Source organism: Megalops cyprinoides, chromosome 4, assembly GCF_013368585.1.
Source record: "Megalops cyprinoides isolate fMegCyp1 chromosome 4, fMegCyp1.pri, whole genome shotgun sequence".
Classification (NCBI taxonomy): Eukaryota; Metazoa; Chordata; class Actinopteri; order Elopiformes; family Megalopidae; genus Megalops; species Megalops cyprinoides.
The window spans coordinates 34303305-34325919 of NC_050586.1; the positions used below are offsets into that span (position 1 = coordinate 34303305).

At 43.7% G+C, this 22615-nt stretch overlaps 1 protein-coding gene across 1 annotated transcript in view; it reads left to right on the plus strand.

Moving 5' to 3' along the window:
• Window positions 1-22615, plus strand: part of fras1 (Fraser extracellular matrix complex subunit 1) — a 103591-nt gene that overhangs the window by 1265 nt on the left and 79711 nt on the right. Inside the window, exon 2 of the mRNA XM_036527397.1 lies at window positions 1242-1273. Coding sequence (XP_036383290.1) covers window positions 1242-1273 — 32 coding nt within the window. The remainder of the gene's footprint in view (window positions 1-1241; window positions 1274-22615) is intronic.

Genomic DNA, 22615 nt, shown 5'->3' on the forward strand with positions numbered 1-22615 from the left:
CATACAGAATCTTCATTTTAAATATGACCAAACCCCAGACGTTCAAATTCTTACATCGGAATTACGTCGGCATTAAACGTCGAGTCATTTGAATCACAAGGGTGAATTAGTCCGTTATGAAGTAGCCGTTTAAGATTGTGTAAATAATTTAGAAAGGGAAATGCGTAATCCCTTTTAGACAGCGCTGGCTTGTATGGTGTTAAATATTGTACAGTGGCCTCAAATGCATTCAAGGTGACACCTCGCACCTCAGATCATTGACGGGTGCACTCTGGCTCTGCTGTTTCACCTCTATCATCAAAGCCCCGTTTTCTCCCAATATGATAATGAACCTTCAAGATTTCTCAGTCATTTAATATCACTCAGCCTACTTCCACTGAGGCATGTGCACACAAAGATGTTTGTCTTTTCATCATTGCTCTGTAATTGAGGAGGGCGATCGCGGACTCTTTGATGTCTGGAATCATGGCATCTTTTGTGTTAAGGTGCTATTAATAATGTAACGTGACTTCTGCTGGAGGCTTCTTCTGCGAGTAAAAGTCTGAGATGGAAAGAACACCCAGTACCTGCCAAACAGCATTCAAGGAGCGACTGATTAACATGTTATTAACATATATCACAGTAACAAAGGGGACGCGTAAGAACTGATCACAGAGCCGAAGAGCCAGAACAGCTTTTAAAATCTCGATCTTGCGAATTTCACCTGACACTTAATTTACACCTCACTTTAAACCAAACCTCATTCGCAGTTGAAAGATGTAATATTCTCTCCAGAAGTCTTTTTTTTCCCAACAAATTTTGTCAGTGGCTCTCAGATGGTTAGAATGTAAACTTTGACATTGTTGCTTAAATACCTGGCTGAAGCTTGTGTGCGGAAGGTATGTGTTTAAATATTTAGCTTATTTGATAAGAATGAACAGTGCCTGTGACTTTTTACTGTTTATCAGCCTAATAGGTATGCAACTTTAGATTTAGGAATCAGATCTATAGTTTTGTGGTTTGCGATTTCAAATGCTCTCAGCTGAGATATTTAATGCAGCAACACTAAGTGCACTTCAGAAAGGATCAAACTAAATGCTATGCCTGCTAAGGGCCTGTTTTAAAGCCTTAAAACATGTTAAGAACTTAAGCCTTTAGAACCAGCAAGAAATTACTGGTATTATTTCAGCACTGTTTTTGTAGCAACAAATGGCCTTTGCTTTTGTACTTTTTGCCTAATGGTGCTTTCTTTCTCCCAACAGGAGCTTGTCTCTACCAGGGCTCCCTGTATGCGGTAGGTGGATGAATCCAGTTCATTTTTTTATGTTGCACACACATGAACTCCTATGCATCCATGAACACATGCATGCATGCTTATACATACATGCACTCACACTCTCGTGCCTGCACACACACACGCATGCACACACACTCACACACGCACACACACACACACACTCACTCTCACGCACGCATGCACACACACATTCACTCACACAATTTCATACACACTCACATATAGTCAGTCATACACACATGCACACTTACACACACACACACTCACACACACTCACACACACTCAGGTACACACTTACACATACACACACACACACCCACACACACACACAAACACATGCACAGCAGTCTCTGCTGATTTGTAATTACGCTGGGTCATTCAGTCATGCCACCATGCCTTTCTGTCATAGATAATGTACTGGCACACTGTCATATTCCTGCCTCTGAAGACAGTAGCCAGTGGCACCCATACACCATCAATCAGGATTATTAGACACAATAGTTGCTTGAGATCTATGTGAGTAGATGTGCTCCATAAATAAAGCACAGCTGCTCGCTCAGGGAATGTTAATGGCGCTGACTAGACCATGGTGTGTGATACATTGGTAATTTTCTCATAGAGGAGTGTGATGGCTCACGGCGGTACCCCAGAGAAGGTCACACACATTTGCAGCGCCGCAAAGTGACAGGTTAATAAGGAAAGCCTTGCCACACAGGAAGGCAGCTCTGCTTTTGGGTCAGCTTGTGCGGCCGGTCATTTAGTATTGTGTCACAAGCTTTTAATTGAATTGCCTATATTGTTGGGAATAGTTCATTGATTTTTTAAAAAAAAGTTTTTGAAAAGTTGTCCAGCTTTCTGGTATGGTTGTAATCTATGTGCAGATTTGGCAATGGAAAAAGACAATGTCCTAAATGAAAGACTGTGCAAATAATGAAGTGCTTTGTTCATATATCCTACAAATATGGTGCCTTTCCACATACTTGTGCACCAGTCTGTAATTGAACTGGGAATACCTTTCGTAGCAAGAAACAATTATAGAGAAAACGGTTGTTCAGTTTCTTTTGAAGCAGTCGGTTGTTTCTCCAAACCTCAAATCTCAGCCTTAAACATTGTTTATAGAGGTAGCACCGCACTTCACACTGGGTTTACACGAGATTTTAACAACACACGGTGCCAAATGATCGCCTGCACCACTATGTAATGACACTAATTACAGTAGGCATAATCGTAGACCAGTAACTTCCCCTCTTAGTCAGCCTAAAGAACGCGGTCGTCAAAATGAGCGGTGTGCTCCCATCCAGCGGCTTCCAACCATCCCGCGGCCCCTGTGATTGTAACCATGGCGATGGGAAAACGGGGCAGGTGGACGCTGGGGCATGTTCTGACACACTCAAGATGAGGCCCCTTAGGAGATCAAAGGCAAAATATACCAACACCTGGCGAGAGTGCCAGGTACTACCGGACAGGGGCGGGCTGTTGGGAGGGGGACTAAAACAGAGGAAACAATGGGAGCTCAGAGCTCTTCAAATATCTTCTAAACCCCAGGACAATATGCTGGAAATCAAAATACCCTCAGTGAGGAAGGAGTAGGGTAGCACTGTTTTCACATGGTGGGTGGCTGTCGTGAGGAGCACCTGGGAGAGGGCCCTGCTCTTCTTTTAACTGCCTTTGCAACTCGAGCGGGAGCGGAAAATTCACTTAAATTGTTTAGTCTGTTGGAAAATTAAGCAGAGGTTGGAGGCCCGTGTTTTGCTCTCACCTTGGCAACTTCTTCATTTCAGGATAACCAAGATGAGAGGAGACAGTTCTCTTCTGTTGGTCTTCAGGGCCTTTTAGAAATCTTTTAGGCAACTGTGCGAGGGCTAATTAAATAATTTATATTCTTTTCTTTTCTTTTTCCTTCTTAATCAAAGCAGTTTGTAGATTTGGCACTTAAGCATGACTTAGATTGCAATCAGTGAATGCACCCGCTGCACGCTAACATGTGATAGACCAGAGTAAAGAGACATTAAATCGATAGTTTGAAAAGGCAATTGCAGCAGGGGCGGTTTGTTCTTTAGGGCGACGCACCACCAAAGGGGGAAAGGGAGGGAATTTTTCTATCACATTCTACCACAGTGTTATGCTAGCAGTGACTGTTCTAGACAGTTTGTCCTGCCTCTGAATATCATAGTCCAATCAGCGTCAAGTCATGTTCCGTGGAGTACCGCCACTTTCGAGCGACTTCAGTCTGGTTGAAAATTGCCCAGATCACTCTGATAAACTCTCATGTTAAGGCAATTTTTTTTGAACTGCAGGCACTGCAATGCAATCTGTATGGGTTCCGTGTGGGCTTGCACTAACGTGCTTTCGTCATACGTAACCTGGTGTAGGGATCGTCGAGGCAGCCGGTGATCTTGTCACATTCAAGGTCAACATGGCTAATGTTACCTCAACTCAGAGCAACTTGATCGTGTCATTTAGAGAAATACCGTTCAGTCGTCGTAGTAATCAGGATAAATTGGCAACTAAAGAATTAGGACCACCCAGACCAAATTTAAACATCAAGCAAGTATCTACAAAGGGGGAGAAATCGTATAACCAGGGATTTTCACGGAGCTGGTATGAGCGGAAAACGTGGCTAACAGGCAGCAAAGTAGCTAACGCTTTGTAGTTCTGCTACAACTGCATTCTAGTTAGCTAGCTGTTAATTTACCCATTGAACGGGTCACCTCAGCCATCATCGCAACAATTGCCCCCCCTGAGAGATTTGGCAGGAACCACCACTGAATTGCAGGGTATATGAATGATCTTTACTGAATGCTTTCTAAAGGTAAAAAAAACAAGTGAAGCCTTCTGAAGATAAACGTCTTAGGGATGTTAGCTCTGATGGTTCCTATACACCACGCTGTCATTCAGCAGAAACTCTACGTTGTGAATCCAGGGCTCAGGGTGTGTGAATCCAAGGCTTCAGCATGATTTCCACGTAGATTGACGGTTTACCCAATGACATGTCCTGTATTGTTCATTGGTGCTCTTAGCTTCCGCCTGAAACCTCATGTTGGTTTTACATTCTATAGCTCACCCTCCAGCATGGAGCACTGCACCCAAATATATCAGTGCTCTAGGGCATGCATTCCTGGCATTGCAAGTAAGTCCCCCTCCCTGTGGGGATCAAAATGTAGGCCACATCTAGAACAGCACTATTTAAACTGTGTATTTTAAAAATGGCAAAGGTTTTTAGCAGTAGTAAGCATGCAGCACTTTTAAACAATTTATCATTGTCTGGTGTGACTGATTCATGTGCTATTGCTGTTGCAGCTGAAGGTGGAACATTTTTGTTTGATTTTTGATCTCTGATACATTTTTCTGGTGTTGGTATGCCACTGGTTTTAATGAAAATAGTAATAAATCAATTGACTTGTGAAGATTAAAAGAATAATTTAAATTTCAATCATGAAATAGAGTGAAACAAATTATATTTAGTAAAAAAAAGTTAGTTAAAACACTGCAGCATGTTTGTTTGTATAGTAATCTCAAACAAAAATATATAAAAACAAAAATTTAATACATGGCTGATGTAGTGCATTCTAGCACAATAAATAGTTGAAATGCCCAGCGTTAACTTTTTCTGTAAATTCTTCTGTCAACACTTGCGATCTCTTTTTTTACATTATCAATAAGTTCTTATATTCTACAAGCTAAATAAGGCATTATTGTTATAAAAAAGAAAGAAGCTGTGAAATAAAAAGTTATAGGATGCTCATATTGCCGAAACGCCCAGGGTAATGTAGCCAGTGGGCTTCATGGTGACGGTGTCTGTTGTTAATAGGATGTGACTGAGAGAGGGGCAGAATATGTTTATTAGAGAAAACCCGCATTTAACTAGGACTGGGGTGGATTACTGTTAAAGCCCTGCTGGTAATTCCACAAAGGCTGGGAGGTCAGCGATGGTGAGAACACACACTGTGCACTCCGTTGCCCCCCCCCCCCCCCCCACCCCGTCACCATGAACCCCACTGCAGTGAGAGGGGGGACAGGGTTCCACTGGGGTGAGACGTGAGCCTCTCTCTGACTTCTGGGGCCCCAGAGCCGTCCCCACTTAACCTGCGTCCGTGCAAAAACGGCAGCTGTGTCAGTGAGTCTCATTCTGCCCGAACTACGGTTGTCAGAGGAGTTACAGTAAGACAGGTGGATCATCTCCTGCCCGGCCCCGCGGACTTGCTGAAGGAGTACATCATTGGCTGCTACTTATCCTTCACTCTGCCTCGACATCACTTTCGCGGTTGTGTTGTGTTGCACCTGCTAATGCAAATGCCTGGGGTAAAAGCTTTTGCCAAACAAGTAACCAAAAACTGAACAGACATTAACGTAGACATTTTTGACCTACATGCTCAGTAGCAAAAAATCTGTGTGGCGTAATTTTCACATTGGGCATAAGTTGTCCACAGTTACTCTTCTTGTGCATATTAGCCTAATTGCTTTTTGGCTTTGTCTGGGGAATGTTTGTGTTCTGCAGTGATTTTTGAGGAGAGCGCTGCCAAAAACGCACCGAGTAGGAGGATCCACCGAGAGACTGCTAGATGTGCCAGTGTAGCTGTTCGCAGACACATGTTTTGACAGTTCAAAGCTGAGAGCTTGAATGGAGTAGAACTCTAGCCTGAAATCAGGATTAATGTTAGACTGATAGATTTGCGCCTTCATTTTACCCAGTGAAGCGTTACGAAATCCTAGTTGTCACTTTGTTTCAGGGCAGATGAACACACCTGCCCTCATACAGGTGCATGTGTTTGGGATTTTTTTTTTTTTTTTACCAAAAATACAGAAAGACCAGAGTTTAATTTGATGTGCAGTGCTTTACAATTTAGATACAGCTATAATACAGTAGATCAGTAGTGCCCTAACCAGGGTATATGTAGCCCTGGAGACTTGAACAGAAGGCTTCAGGGGTTACTGGGGCTACATTGTGTTGAAATGATGGAATTTATGAAGTTTATTCACTCTATTTACTCAGAAAATATTTCAGAGCAACATGTTGCTCAGAGTAGTACCAATACCTCCAGTAAAAGCTATTGACAAAAGTACACAAAAATGTAGCATCATTTAAACCTGCCTATGCTGTCAGAATATAAGATGTTCACCTTGGTCAAGTTAATTGGGTGCTAGTGTCTAGTAGTCTCATGTCTTGGAGGAGTGCATAGCAAAACAAGCAAGTGTGGGAACCACCACAACAGATAATTGGAGACATTTTTGGTTTTTGATGTACTGTGAAGGCTATAAAATTGCCCGCAGCAATCGTGCAATCTGAGATTGTTTGAAGGTAAACAGCCCCTGGGTTTTTATGGATTTCTCAGCCTCCATGATGCACATGGCTCAAGCTTCCAGTTTTAAAGAGCATCTTGACGGAGCTGTTACGAAGTCATCATAGCAAATTGATAGTCGCGCTAGTAGTTTTGGATTTTCTCAGAGAATGACTCCAAAGGGATTAATATGTAGCCCTAGCTTCCTCTGTCACGATCAGTAACTAACCTGACTAGAGAGTAAAGCTTCCTTTTTGGCCCTTTTCAAACACTTGTCAACCAAATTAAAAGTATTTCATTTTAGCCTTCTTTTTCAAACACTTGTCAACCAAATTAAAAGTATTTCATGTAAGCTTTCTTGAGATGGACCAGCAAAAAGAAAGAAGTGCTCCCATAGTACACATGTGCTCTGTTGGAAACTTATGGACATTTATTACACAGGAAAGATAGATTATAATAATTAGATTATAATAATTGGTGGAATAATGGTTATTAAAATTTTCAATCTATAATAGAATTTAAAGATCTTCTGTCTTTTTCATCATTAGTAGTGTCTTTCTCCCTGTGATTCCATTTGCAGAGTTGCTTCTATCCAGACAGTGGTGTGTTTGCGGTGGTCTGTGGACCAGCACTAAGCTCTTTCATTATCACATGCTAGCCAGCCATCTTGAAGTGGTGCAACCTTTGGCAAACACCCAGCTTGGCTAATGGGCAAACAAACGAAGGAGCTAATCCCTTCCAGACTGGCCAGTTGTTGCAAGTCGGTTTCGTTTCTGCACTGTTTGTCTGGGTTATACTCTTGTATAGTTTCCCTGTCCATTCATAGACTTAAGTTCTCAGCCTGTGGTAGAAGTATGTCTCCAGCTTAACGATGATCATGATCTCCTTGCAGCTTCTCTCCCCATAACCCCCCCTCCAGTGACAGGGGCTGTTAAATGTGCTTTCTGAGACCACCTCTAAACAGGCCCCATCTTTGTCTCCCTATGGCAGGGATACCAGCCCCACATTCTGCTGTCCACTACCCTGGTAAAAAAGGAGCAGCATCTTGTGTGGCCACAGTGTTTAAGAGCCTTGATTTCACACTTCCTCAGCTCCTTTGTCTCTGGAACAGGCTGTAGAAAGGAGGCGCCGCCTCCTCTCCTCCTTGCCTTGTCTGGTGCCCTCGCTGTCTTTCCTAAATGGGGTTTCGGAGACATCGGGCTTGTCTGGCCAGCGACTCAATGTGTTCACTGCAGGGCTGCTAGGCTCCTAAGCACTGGAATCCCCAGCACAAGAAGGCTGTTCAGAGGAAGGCTGCTCACCAAGAGGAAAGCAGAAAAATTCCCAAACCACTTGACCATCTCTTTCATAAGAGAAACAGGGAAATTCCCAAACCACTTGGTGAACTCTGTCTTAAGAATACAAAAGAGAATGTAAGAATGTAATTAAAATGTACAAGAAAGCAATTAGAATGTAAAATTCCATTAGAATGTGAAAGAGTTCCCATCCCACCTTTAAATGATGCAAAACATGCTGCTTAAATGCACCGCCCTCCCATATATTTTCAACAGAGACATGCAATAGCAGAGGATTCAGTAACTCTAACTTTGCCCTTTATGGTTTTGTGCTCTCTCACTATTTTTAACAGAACGGATTTGTACGCTCATGCGGCGTGCCCCTGCCTGCGTGCAGCGCAGCATTTGCTACCGCATCTGTGCTCGTGCGCCTTTGATCTGTCGTAAAAGGTTGCCACAGCACTTTAGAGCTCTCCAGTCAAATCAAACTCCGTGCTCTTCAAGGCACGGGCAGGCCTCCGTGGGGAAGGAACAAAAGCAGCTGACTCTTACCACCACTCTTAGCCTCTTAGAGTGCAGCTGTTGCAGGGAGAGACCCCCGGGGTCCATTGTGATGTTATTCAGCATTACTCAGCGGCCATGTTTGGCGATGGCTTCCATGTGGTTTCCGCGGTTTGCGAAAAAGTTTAACCGGCAGCCCGTTTCAGCAGGCCGCCAGCTCCCTCGCGTCGCACGAGCTGTTTTTATGGGTGGTCTGGTTTCGGCCGGGCTGACGAGTGAGCTCATTGAGCCTTGCCAGCGTTTTAAAGTCTCTTAAAACACCCCAAGTGTGTTTCTTAGAAGAAAAAAAAATGTAACCAGCTACTGTTATTTGAAATTTACATATCAGTAGGATCTTAAGAGCATTCCTTGGAACAATTTTATAGGCAGCGGAAAATGAAATTCGGGAAAAGTGTATGCACCAATGGAATGCAGATGGCAATTAAATGCTGAATTGTTAATGCCTGGCACATCCAACAAAAGAGTTTCTTGGGGTTTAATTTTCAGAGACGAGCTTGAGGTTCCCATTTAAAAAGGTTTATGGTCTCCTTCAAAATTCATGGCTTTCAGGATTTCATTTTTCCCTGTGGAGATGGGAGCACTGATGGCCTGGAGCTTTCTAGAAGAATGTATTTTTGCCCATTAATCTTTTAATCTACCATAAAACAATCGTTACAGAAATTAGCATCTTGAAAAAAAATAATTGGAATGTTTTTAAATAACTATTTCCTTTGCTGCAACTCATTATATCTTGGTAAAGATGTGGGAAATTCATATCTTTTATGAATTTATGTTGTTAGCCTTTTTCTGGGGTAGTATAGTTGCTTGATGTAAAATAGTCTGTGGCATTCTCACCTTTTTTTTTTTTTCAAAGACCACAATGCTGGGATTGTTCCATTCACATGCGGGACACCACTTCCCCCCTTCTTCCAGTTGTTATTGCTTTTCCCCAGATGCCCGTTACTTGTTCAAGTGCCCCCATTTTCCCTGCCCTTTACAGACTGCCGAGTCTCAGCCTCTTTTCAGAAGTCAGCTGACAGGGGGGATGGATGTTAGCCCGAGGAAGTGGGGAGCCAGACTGGGCCTGTCTGAATCTTTGCTCCCGTGTCGGTGTGATTCCGCGGCGCAATCATGGCAAACCAAAACTATGGCCGGCCCCCCAAGATGCTGGAACTAAGCTTGCTTTGATGGCAAAGAGATTCCCCCGCAGCACACCCTACCACTTAACTCACGATAAAGAAAAGACAAAATGATTCACCCACAGGAAGAGCATTTGTCATCTTATTCTTTGTGCCCTGTAGCTCTGGGGTGCAAGTGCAGCTCCTGACATGTTCAACATGTAATTGATAATCATAATTCACATTCTGATGGAGGCAGCTGTTTTTATCATTCCCTTTTGCTGTGGTGTGATTTTGGTGCTATGCATTGTGGGCAAGATGGTCTTATAAACCTCAGGGCTGCAAAACCATATGCGAGGTAAGCGTAGCTAAAAAAATTAAGACGTCCTTTTTACCATGTGTATAAACTATGTTTGTTGTATTGTATATACAATCATTAAGCTAAGTATACTTAATGATTTTTAGAGAGGGATCCCGTGAGAAAATATGCTCAGGTTCTCCAGTACCTAGACAATTAGTGACAAGTGGAAGGACAACAAAGCAGGCCACCTTTTCACACAATTTGGGCTCTTTGAATGCTCTTTGCCCTCTAGTTAGTCAAAGAACCTGCTGGAACTCATTTTATTATGGGTCTGTCAGAGTTTAAGTGCCGAAGAACCCACTCAGCCTCTCATTTAGTCTCACAAATGCTCAGAATAGACTATTTGAGCCACAGCCTCTCTCACATTATTCCAGGCTTAGATACTGAAGGTTTCCCTGTAGTGTTCGATGCTTTGTTAATGTCCTCACTTCAGTTATATCGCAGCCTGTGTATGTCTCTCCTGGCTGAATCAAATAAAAGATATTGGCATCTGTAGTATGTTCACTGTTTAACATAAATACTGTGGACGACTACGTGACTTCGCTTTAATGCTCCTTGTGGGGTATTTGGTAGGCAATTTCTTTATGCTGGAAGTAGTGTCTTTCTCAGGAAATACTGGAAGAAGACAGAAATTCCACTGCTGAGTTTATTAAGGAAGTTGCACCAAACTGTGATGTTTTCTCAAGCACTGTTTCAGAGGACTTTGGGGTCAATATTTACTTGTTTGGTTTTTACTACAGGACCCCTCTAAATACTGTATGGAATTCTGCTCTCTTTGGAAGTGCTCTATAATGGAATATTCTGAGTAAGATAACTCTCAGGGTAATAAAATCCTGTACAGTAGATTAAAACAAGAAAAAAATGAAAAAGCATACTAGCAAAGTGGAGAACTAATTTTTGCACACCAGATTATGGGCTTTTACATGAAAGAACGTATTTGAATGGGACCTTAGGCATCCATTATTTTATCACTCCGTATACATCACAGAACCAATTTCAAATGGCATTATTATTTGATAAGCTTTCACACTTCTGTAGACTCAATTACTGATTTAGAGGAACCTATGAAACAGCCACTGGGGTGTTTTAGGTCCCAGGTCCAGCTGGCTGAAGTTCTGCTCAGAGTGCCCCTCCCCCTCTTCAACCCCAGTTCCGTCAAGTGTCATTTTGGAGTGCAATAGGAGAGCTTTATGGCACCCAGCAAAGAACAGAGATTGAGACAGTGGAAGCCCGAGGTTAAGTGAAATGGTAAAAGGTTAGTGACCTTACACGAAGACCCCTCCCGCAATGGACACAGCAGGGGGGTGGAGACTTAGTACGAGGCAGCCAAAAACATGAGCCGACTCTTGCCTGAACCTCACACTTGTGGGAAAATTCCGATGCAGAAGGCCGCAAATGGGCACGTGTGGCAGCAGGCTGTGTTCTCTGCGCTTTACGTTAGAGTTTATAAAAACAATTGTCTGGTTGCATTTTACCCACCGCAAAGAGGGCCTCTCTGCTGTATATAGGCTAGTTGTGAAGTTTACAGCCAAGCACCTGTGAAAGCAGGCCGCAGAGTTGAAAGGCCACCGCATTCAAATCTTTTACAGGAGAGAAATATTCACAGTGCAAACATTTCCAGAGGATGGAATCTGATAACTGCATTCCCTCACCTCGTCAGCCCTTCAGCTGAACTGTTTAAAAATTTACCAACTCAGTGATTGAGTAAGTCCTTTGCCATATTGACTCGAATGCCACAGCGAGCGCTGAAAAATTCTGACTGGCCAATGAGAGCGGCCTTCGTCCCCATCTGAACCGCACATGTGAACCTGGGTGGCGGATGAATATTTTGGCAAAGAATGGAGAGCTGCAGAAGATAGAGGAGGACTCCTGTTCATGGAGAGGCTCCCTAAATAAGCCTCCGGGTACAATAATAGCCGGAATTTCCATCTGCCAAGGCCGTGGCCCCCCATTCGTCAGATGTGTCCACTGGAAATAGCCCAGGCCTGCTGCCTGCTCCTCAGTGTTACGGTCAGCAGAGCACACCTCCATTTGTGGCAGCGGGGAGGGTAAACAGGGACCCATCCCCTAGCCTTCCACGGGGGGAACTCGGGGGAAGGAGGAGGAGGAATCATTAATCCACCGCACAGGCATCCCGCAGTTTCTCGCGCAAGTTCAAGTTCTGTGCCCGTTGCGTTAACCCCGCTGTTTAAGCAGTCCCCTGGCTCTGCCCCCTACCAAGGCTTTCAGGAGGAAATGCACGCACAGTGGTATTCCTACATGATATTTAATGATCTACTACCCGTGTATTGACTTAGTGGGTTTTATTAAATCAATGTTACTTTCACAAAGAAAAAGGTTTTGGCTGAATGAATGGACCTGGAGACATGGTTCAAAGAGTGGTGTGAGAACAAGTCTTAGTGTTTTTCTGCAGATAACGTTTATTTTTTGGATTCCAATTTATGAAACTAAATGGTAAATACTTACAAACAGCATTGATGTAGCCACTTTATTATTGTTTTTTAAGATGTTATAATAGTAATAATCTGTTCATGCTTGGCTCACACTCGTCCACAAGCCTGCCTCTTTCCATTGTAGGAGGGGAAATGCTGTCTTTCTCAGTATTCCTAGCCTTCTGTATCATGAATAAAACATTCAGGGGGCTGCTTCCCATTGCTCATGAGGGAACCATGTGCCTCATACAATAAGATGAACCCTGCAGAAGATAAGAAACTTTCACACGTAGAACTGTTACCAAGGCATAAATTGGAAACGGTAGCTTCAAACAAATCTGCTCCTATGGCGGCTTGTTTTTGTAACTCAATATGTTGTTGAAAGAATGCTTCATGTCAGGCAAAAATATATCTGCAACCCCCCCACCCCCACCCCCGCCCCCCCGAACCCTCCCTCACCCGCACCCTGCACAATGGTGTCCCCAATCGTTCTTTGTTGAAAGGAATGTCCTTGTTCTTTGTGCCGGCTGTCTTCTGACTCAGGTCTGGGCTGGCGGAGGGCCAGGTCTCACCAGCCCGCCGCGCTTTGCTGATTTACTCTGACGGGACTGACAGAGTGGTAGCGCCCCATCTCTTCCTGCCCTGGTGTCCCTTGGCAGATCCCTGCATCTGCAGCCGCAGAGGCGGAACTCGAGCGCAGCGGCTCACATGCGGATGCTTTCTCACCGGCGTCGCCAGCTGGTAACCAACGGAACGCTGCAATTATCCCCCCTTTGTTCCGGTGCCTTGCAGGTGTCGCCTTGCGTATCGCTGCCGCGGCGCAACACCTGGAAAGAGCCCCCCCCCCCACCACCACCACCCCTCAGTGCCACTAAAAGGGGGCATGCTGTAATTTGCTTAAAAACCACAATAAAAAAACATGAAAAAGGAAGGGAGCTGTCCCTCGCTGGTTTCTCCCTGCCTGGTCTCGATCTGTCATTATGGCATGCACTCACTCATTTCAATGGCATGCGTGTCAGGAAATCTGACTCGAGACCTGGTTTCCCGGAGAGCTTTTATGGGAAGGTGATTCCCTTGGCTTGAAAGGTGCGCATTATCGGACGTGAAAGCGGCAATTTGTGGGAAAGGTCCGGATCTGTCCGTGCCTTTCTTGTCAGAAGCACAAACACAGGTCAAAATCGGCTTGTGTCCGTAACAGCGAAGGCTTGGACTATTGCCAGTGAAATATTGATTGTCCCCACCTGTCTCTTTGAAAGGTCTGTCAGCTGCATTGTACTCTAATGCATAGAAAACAGACTATCAGCGAGTCGCCTTTGGTCGTAATCTATAGGAAACAAGGGGGCCTGTCGTGTAGCTACTTAGTGTGAAGTGTAGAGATGGTGGCTGAAGAAATACACCTTGACGGTATGCTTTTACAATTTGCAGTGACCACGGGTGCTGTTCATAATTGTTTCCTCCTTCCTAAGCAACCCGAAGGTAAACAAGGGAATGCGTTCAGACCACCAATGTCAGCCTGACCTGACCTCAGCTCAGGGCCAGCTCAGCTACCCACAATGCCCCTCAAAGCTGAAGACATAACGAGCTAGAGTTATGCACAACTTTCCCCTACATCGCCCATGGCTTGGACAGATTTAGTGTATGAAAAGAGAAAATCGATTTACTGCAAACATTTGTCATGAGAGCTCACACGACGGCACAGCGCATGAGGAACGAAACAGGCCACTGGATCATGCGGCTTAAGGACACATTCCAGGGGACAGAATAATCACCTGACTGAGTGCAGTTTGAATGCTTGCCTCAACACTTTTCTTTTGAATGAGCTTCTTAACTCATGTGAGAAGGATTTGCATTATGTTGCTGGTTTCTTTTAGTACCAGGTAACTTTTGGCATTGATCCTTGATTCTGATCCACTCAGAAAGAAAAAAAGTTCCTGTTTTTAAAAGAACAGGCCTGTCCCTTAGTTGCGTACCTTACAGTTATCATTTTACACATGGAAAGTTAAAGTACATTTGACAATGTCTGGAAAAAGTCCATAAGCAGTTGAAATCAAACCCCAGGGAAACCAAAAACGACCTTGTACATTAGTAGGCCTTAAAAGGCGTATATGCATTTTCCCTGGGTTTTATTTTCTCATAGAGACACCTGAGGTGTCTTTCATATGCAAGACAACTTTGCATTCCTTTTAGAGGAACTGAGCTAAGTAGAACAGGTGAAAGTGGGTCAGGAATATATTTTATGGAGCTGGTGCACTGGAGCACCATTCACAGTTTATGGGGCTGATTGACTTGTGTAAAGAGAGCAGTAATACTTTTACAGTCAGATTAGATCTCTTGAACAGAAGGGTATGGACATGTTCCAAGTCTCCCGTGAGCAAAGTGTTGTGTTTAATACCTATGGCCAGTGTTGAAGGTAGTCAAGGGAGATGAATGAATGGAGAGGACTGTATGTCAAGGAAAAATGCCAGCTCATTTTACTGTATTATGTGATATATACGTATGTACGTATACGTCTGATTATACGTTTTTTCTTTTCAGTTTTTCTTCCGCCTGGGGAGTTACCTATGGAGCACTTATAAAAATGCAAGCCAATTAAGGTGTATATTTTTTCAACTAACTATGTCCTTCTGAAAGCAAAGAAATTCAATACCATTTTATATATAGTGTTTGCAGAAATATATAGCTAGAGTTTAATTAAATCCTGCCAAAAATGTTCTCTAAATTCACTGCCATTGTCTGAATATTTCAAAGGGTGTCAATGATTTGACTCAGTAGGGGACAAAACTCATTGCTGGAAGAAAAAAAAAATCAACATTAGTCATCAGCAGGCTCTGGGGCAGAAGGTCCTGTAAATGGGGCCTGGCTATCTATCACATCCTCCCCGCAGCCTCCAGCTCATTATTAGAGGGCCTTATTAAGGATGGTGAGACGTCTTATTAAAGATTGCGAGACAAAGGGCTCCCAGAGCATTCCGGGGAGGGCCGAGGCGACTCTTGATGCTCGCGAGCTTACACTTCCTGGGGGTGACCCTTGTTAAGGGGAAGGTGCAAGGGGAAAGGCTTTTCCCCTCCCCGACCCCATGCGGTGTGGGAAGGATTAGGGAGGCGAACCGCGGAGGCGGACAACGGGGAACGCACAACAGAGATCCCCCTCATTGTTCAGCCAGCAAGACCGCATTGTGCGCCCCGCTGGAGAGCGGGGGAAGGCCGCTCGCTGTGGCGTTCATAAGCTGTCTTGGGTCGGAAGCCAGGCCCGGCCAAAGGAACTGTGCTGTGCTGCGCTTGTCCCTTGCTAATTTCCCTGCAGAAATGTCTTTTGTGATGGTTGTCTTTTCTGTGCCTCCCAATAGCTGTTAGAAAAATAGAGGTTTACTTTTGCTGCTTTGAAAAAACAAAAAGAAACAGCGGAAAGTGTATGCTGATTATTCCATGGAGGGGAAGGGTATTCTTTGCAGAACTGCATGAATCACAATGTGGGAAACAGCATTTTGTGTGTGTGTGTGTGTGCGTGTGCGTGTGACTGTATGTGTGTCTTTGTGATGCTATTCATAAGTAACAAGAAGCAATGAACACACATTTTTTTCCTGTGTAAATACCTAGATGGTGGAAGCTGTGGCTATCAAGACAACTCCAGTAATCTTTCTTCTCACTGACAGTAAAATGACTACCAGCGGTTTCTGACCTTGCTGCATGACCTTTTGAAAACTCAGCTATTCTGAGCTAGATTGTAGTTTTGCAGCATCTTTCTTATACACTATCTCTGTCTATGTAAGGGAAGCCTCCTCCCACCTCAATTAAAATATAAAGGACTATTGGGAGAGTGACCAAAGGCAGGAGATGCCTAAAGCTGCATTTTAACCGAACGTGAAGCGAAATTTCGCTTCGCTTTCCTTGCGCGGTTTTGATTGCTTGCCTGGAAAATGAACAAGCGAATTTCGCGCCACGTCACAGCAAGCATTTTTTATTACACCAGCGCTGCTAGCAAGTTTGATTTGAGATTTATGGAAAGGGGGCGTGGCTTATAGCCCTACTTGAAGGTGATTGGCTTTCGCCAGGTGAAATTTTCGTTTCAGTTGAACGTTTTTTAACTCAAGTGAATGCTCATTTCGCCCATTTCGCGTCGCGTGCAGTTTCGCAGGATTAACTCCGCCCGTCCGCTTCTTGCCATTGACTTTTCGCGTTCGGTTAAAACACACCTTAAGGCATCTATTTCCTGTTTTTTTTTTGGGAAAATATGAGCAATCGTTGTACACACTGTCTCACAGAGGAGCAAGCCAGGCTGTCAGTTGTAGTTTGGTCAGTGAAACTGAATGCAGTGTGCTTCAGTGCAACACTCCAGAGAATGAAAGGTCTGTCCTGAAGCAGCCTGAGGATCAGGTGGATTAGCGACAGGATTAGGAGAGAGAACAAAGTTCACATGGGAGACAACAGGACTGAAGTATGAAAATTCAAAATTGGGAAGACCTGGGAAATCAGTGTTTTGTCTTGAAGAAGGTGGTAAATGGATGTTTTGGGAAAACATTGTTTTGTTTTGGACTGCATTTTAAAGAGAATCTACATTTTATGTCTGCTTTGTGTCATTGAATCATTGTGGCCGACTGCAGATTTGAAGAGTGTTTCTCAATCTCAGGCCTGCAGCACCAGTGTGTGTGCGGCTTCTGTTCCAGTTGAGCGCTTAATTAACTAGGATTAATGGAAGTGTTAATTGATTACGGATCTTGAATTGGCATGTCTTGAGAGTTACCTACTTCCATAGAATTATCTTTGAGGAGGAAATGTGTGGCTGGGAGCGTGTTTATTCAAACTGTATTTGTTAATGTGTACCCATTACATTAGCTATACAAATTAGAATGAAACCTAAGAGTAATTAGTTGTGTCATTAGTCCCTTAGCGATGTATTGAACAGCTAATCCTAATTAACTTGAATGCCAAGATGATTTATTCATAGTAGTTAAAGAATGTTAAAGAGAAGATTCAGTGAAATATCTTGACACAAACACATTCCAATGACAAACTTGTCATCCAGGGCAAAGGGGAGATTGTGCTGAAGAGAGCTGAAATCCACATAAGTATCCAATTAACACCAACTAGCATTATCAATTAACACCAGTAAGCAAGCATAGTCACATTAGTACTGTCGTTTTCTACCATTTCTACCCTAAAGGATGAGTTAGTGAGTCTAGTGAGCGTATACTTCGCATAGCTATAGTTTCTGTTTCTGTTTCTGTAGGTCCCTTCGCAGGTGCAGAACAAAAAATATGGGGTGCAGGGCTGGCACAACTTCGAGAGAGGACTGTGGGGTCTTTTGTCGGTTTAAATACACGACGTATCTCCCACAAAAGGGTGTTTGAGGATGAGTTATGACCAAAATCCAGCTACAGTGAGTAGACTGGAGGCCCTGAATGAGTCCATTGTTGAGCCTCTTGCAGCGTCGCAGAGGAAGTGAAAAGTACAAAACGCTGCCTTTGTAGGCCTCCCATTTGTTTTCTTTTGCTTTTAAAGGGACTCCTATGTCTTTCTGTGAGATCTGAAGTGTTGGTGCATTCTTCAAAGAGTGAGCCAACTGCTGTACGACCGGGGACACAATAGCTGTCTCTACAGTACCTGAGTAATGTGATTGAGCTGCTGACCTGTGGACCCTGCCCTTCTGAGAGAGCTTTGAACTTGCACTGATCCCATGGAGGAAAACACCTTGTTATTTCCACTCGGCACAGGCTGATCAGAGAAGAGGCTGGAAAGACGTGGGTGGGAAGGGTTTGCCTAATGCTGACTGATCTAACATTTCTCCTACACCAATGGGCGATTTCTGGAGGATTTACAAAAAAAAAGTACAGTCACAGTTCATTGTAGCCAGTGGTGGCTACAATGAATTGTGACTATAAAAGGTCTTTCTCCTGGCTGGATGATTTTCCAGCTTGGACCTCTGTCACACTGCTTGCTGAGGAGTTCACTTTTCTACTACTCTTGCAGACCAACCCTGAAAATCCTTTACAGCAAATGATTCTGGCATGGACACACAAAGAGACTATAACAGTTATCATTTATCTATCTATGTATATCATCTATCTATCATAAAATTAATTGCCACAGGAAAATCTTGGTTTGGGAGAAACGTCAGCTCCAGTTTTCACTTGGATTCATCCATTACAGTGAAGTGTGTTTGCAATCCATTTATAGATACAGAGGCCGTGAAAAATTGTCTGTGGCGTGAACATGATGATCGTTTCCTTTGGAAGCAGGTGTCTGTTCATCCACAGTGAGTGCAGCCTCACATTCCTTTGGTGTGCTTTGTTTAGTGCAGTATCTATAAGTAACTGCTGAAAATTTGCCAAGTTGTTTTGGCTGTTAACAGTCCCTCTGAAGTTCAGCACTCAGAGACCCTCTGATGCTTGTATGGACATTGATTTAAAAGATCTTAGGGCCAAGTAATAAAAGCAAACCTTCTGGCAAGAATTTTTACAGCTCCTCATAGTAGATGTGGTAGATATTTTGAGACAGAGTACCTGCTTTTTCAACAAGCTGAAATTCAGTTACTTGTGTGTGTGTGTGTGTGTTCTTTGCAGTAAGCCAGATATTTTTTTTTCATGCCTTCCACGTGTGTAACCTTAGTGCACTGTAGGACTTGCGTCAGTGAAGGGACAGGGATGTCACAGGGACATGGTGGTTCCAGTTTCATCTGCTCGACCCCAAAGTTACTGTCATCAGGCACACTTTATTTAAAAACCAGAATCCAGGAGCAGAGATGCTCTGAGTTACTGGCTTTTCACACCGTTTCATATTGTAGAACTACACTCATGTCACCACGATTGTTTGGCCTTGGGGGAAGTCTGGCCGAGCTCCAGTGTATCATGTGGGCATGCCCTTGTTTGTAGGATCCGACACGTTGCAGAGAGCAGAGTAATGAGGAGTTAGACATAAAAGAATTCAAACAGTGGGCATGCCTCTCTGTCCCCAACTTCCTGGATACAAGCGAGGCTTCCTCATACCCCAAACATTCCGTGATATAAAAAGCATTGTGCGACTCAGAGCTAGCCCTGCCCTTGACCGGCTCCTCCATGAACCTTGTGCCAGCGTTTTTGTCAGCTGCACTTTTGCAATGCCAGTCAGAGTAGATGCCGGGAGTTCTCTGGAGGGCAGCCACTTAGCCCAGTGCTGGGCCTCGAGACCTGAGCAATGCGCCGGACATGCCAGGTAACGCATTTTCTGCCCTGATACTCAGCGACTCGCTCCAACAGCAGCCCCTGCCCTCTGCTGAACTTTACTCTGCGGCCAGAGGTCGCAACTGCTTATGTAGGACATCTTCTGGAGGGCTGATTTGGTAATGATTTAAGACATGTCAGGTCTTTCTTACACTACATACCACAACATACTGGCTATTGAGTACTACCACTAAGGACTGTTAGATTAAAATGATTAGCCATGTCTCATTGCATTTCATTTTATTTATCTAGCCAGGATAATCCTCTCAGTTAAAGTCTTACTGCTTTCCAGGGAGTCCTGGGTTCCATACATAGGGAAACATTAATGGTTCACTTAAAATTACAAATGCCTGCTTGCATTAAGCAGTACACAGCAATAACAATGATGGAGATAAAATGTGAGTGAGATGGTCCATGAATTAACTATCATTGTCTAGACATACTGCACTTTCAGCTTGGACTGGCGAAAGTTTAGCAGCTGCTTTATGGGCAATTGAAGCTGGTTCCAGACTGTAGAACCATAGAACTGCAGGCTGCCTTGGCATGCTGTATATGTTGCCTTTGGTATTGACTGAAGATGGAGGTCCCATTTCTCATCTTGTTTGGTTGCTGCTATGTCCTCTTAGTACCAGGAGAGATGCCCAGCTAAACAATTTTGCCATGATCTACACTTTAAATCACACAGAGAGGTCTCCCAGCAAACATTTGGAGACACTGTTAAACTACAGACGCTTTCACAAAGAACTACACATAGGCCATAATTGAACCCAAACAAAGATACAAAATATTGTTCTTTCACTGCGTATTAATGTTAATGAAAAAACACATATAGAATGGTGTGGTATCTTTTCTCCTTTAATAAGGAATATGCTTGCTCCGGTCAGATTGTTCCAGCTAAGTATTCAGTAATGTTCTTTTTACATGGAATAGCTGAGAACTGCCAGTAATTGGTATAACTGCTATCTCAAGGCTAGAAGATAATGCACTCACTGCTCAGGGCTCTTATCAAAATATCCCAGGCAGTGTATCAGCCTGATTTATGAGTTTTTTAATGGGACATTTTAAAAGCTATGCAGCACTTTTCTGGTCTTTATAAAAACTACGCAAGTACCCGGGGTTATGCTCAATGCAAGAACTATTTTTTGTATCTTTGTTTTGGGTGGAATCCATCCTGTGTGTAGTTCTTTTGTGCAAATGGAAACTGTGTCTCCAAATGTTTGCTGGGAGACCTCTAGACAAGTATGGTTCAAAGGTACTGAAGAGAAGTCCTGGGAGAATATGAAACCTCGTGAAAGTTTTCAGAGGGATGTGTTAAGCATTTGAAATGTTCTGGCAAATACATTTGACCAATGTTCATTTTTCTGTCATTATACATATTTTTTTTTAGAGAAAAACATTCCATTCGTTTGAAGCACCTGTTAATGTACAGGTCAAATGATTACTGTAAGGTGAAATAATGATTATTTATGAGACAATAGCCCTAGGTGATTGTAAAGACAATCGATACAGGTGTCAGCGTTCTCTCACTGGGCCTCTGCTAATGGCCTCCTTCGCTAGTGAGGAGGTGAACCCAGACCTGCCAAAGACAGGGCTCAGCAGTTCCAGCTGCAGTCCATCTCTCCCCTGGTACATCTTTCACTGTTTAGAGTTCCTGGTGGAGGAGTAAGCTCTTAAAGCTCAGGGTCGCAGTCAGGAGGTGGGAGGAAGGGTCACGAGCTCTCTCCTCTGTTGGCGAAATGCTGAACACACAACACACGGCAATTAAAGAGCACGCTCGAGTGTTGTGGGCCGGGGGGGTGGGGGCGTGGGGGCTGGGCTGGGGGACCACATTCCTGTCAGACACATCATTGCATGAGGGAGTTACCTCTACTCTTTAGACCTTCAGGGAGAGCTGGTGACGGTGCAGGCTCTTTGCCTGCCTCACTGTTCAGGGCACGAGGCTGTTCTCCGTTTTAATCTCAGACTAAACTTGAAAGCACCCCCCAGAGCTCTCCCTCAACCGAACGGATTTATTCTCAATAAAGCAGTATAACTTCATTTCCTTTAACTATGTATCTGATACCACAACTTCAGCGAGAACCTCAGACTTGCGTGGCAGGCCATTTTAACTCCAGACCCTTTTCAGCTGGAGGATAAAAACAAGCCTCTGGTAGCTAGTTGGAAAATGGAAGAAGAAGAAATGGAAGATGGATAGAGAGAAGAGGGAAAAACAATTTTTGAGGATTGACTTTTGAGAAGTCACAATAGCTTCTTGAATGACTGTGGCAGTTGTTTTAGCACATTGTAAATCTAGGCTGTGGAGACCGTGAATGTTTTTGACTGGTCTGAATCTGGAAATGTCTTTGTATTTTGTGGGTAGAGAGAACGTCGGTTGAGCCTATTGCTTTATTGCTCAGCTCAGTGGTAGCACCCAGTTTTTACTGTCTTACTCGAGCTCCACATTTCTCAGCCTTCCTTACTCTTAAACCTCAAATCTGTATTGTAAGCTGCTTCTTTCCCACCCCCCCACCCTGCCTAACTTCTCCTCCCCATCTATCTTAATGCAAATCGATACTCTTCCTGATAGCATTTGATCCAAGTTTGAGTGGGCAGTATTGCTGCCTGTGTTCCTCTCCCTCAGGTGCCTTTCAACAATATGTGCTCACATGGCTTTGGGAACTTGCAAAATCAACAGTCTTACTTCAATATTCCAGTAATTTTGAGGGTTTTTTCCTGAGGAAGAGGAGAACGTTCTGTTGCAGGGACTGTTTGCAGTTAAGCAGCCCTATTCTTTGTGTTAGTGTGATTAATATTTCATCTGACAACATCATTTTCCATGTAGAAATAATGAAGACAAATGCACTGCATGAAAACTGGTGCTGGCCATATGTTTTCATTTTTTCATCAAACTAACTGTGTATAATATTGGTATTGTTTATACTTGAGAGAGTAGTTAACAGTGTATTACTGGTAATTTGTGTTCTCTAATTGCTTGTGAAATGGGCCTTATGGTTTGGGGGAAATTCTGAAAGTGTCTCACTAAAATGCCCTCTGAAAGACAGAGCTGGATGAGGTACACAAATTATGCTTGCTTCCAACAGAGCAGATTTGGAGGAGAGCAGGATGCAGTGTAGATCTCAGACAGACCAAACAGTGAAAG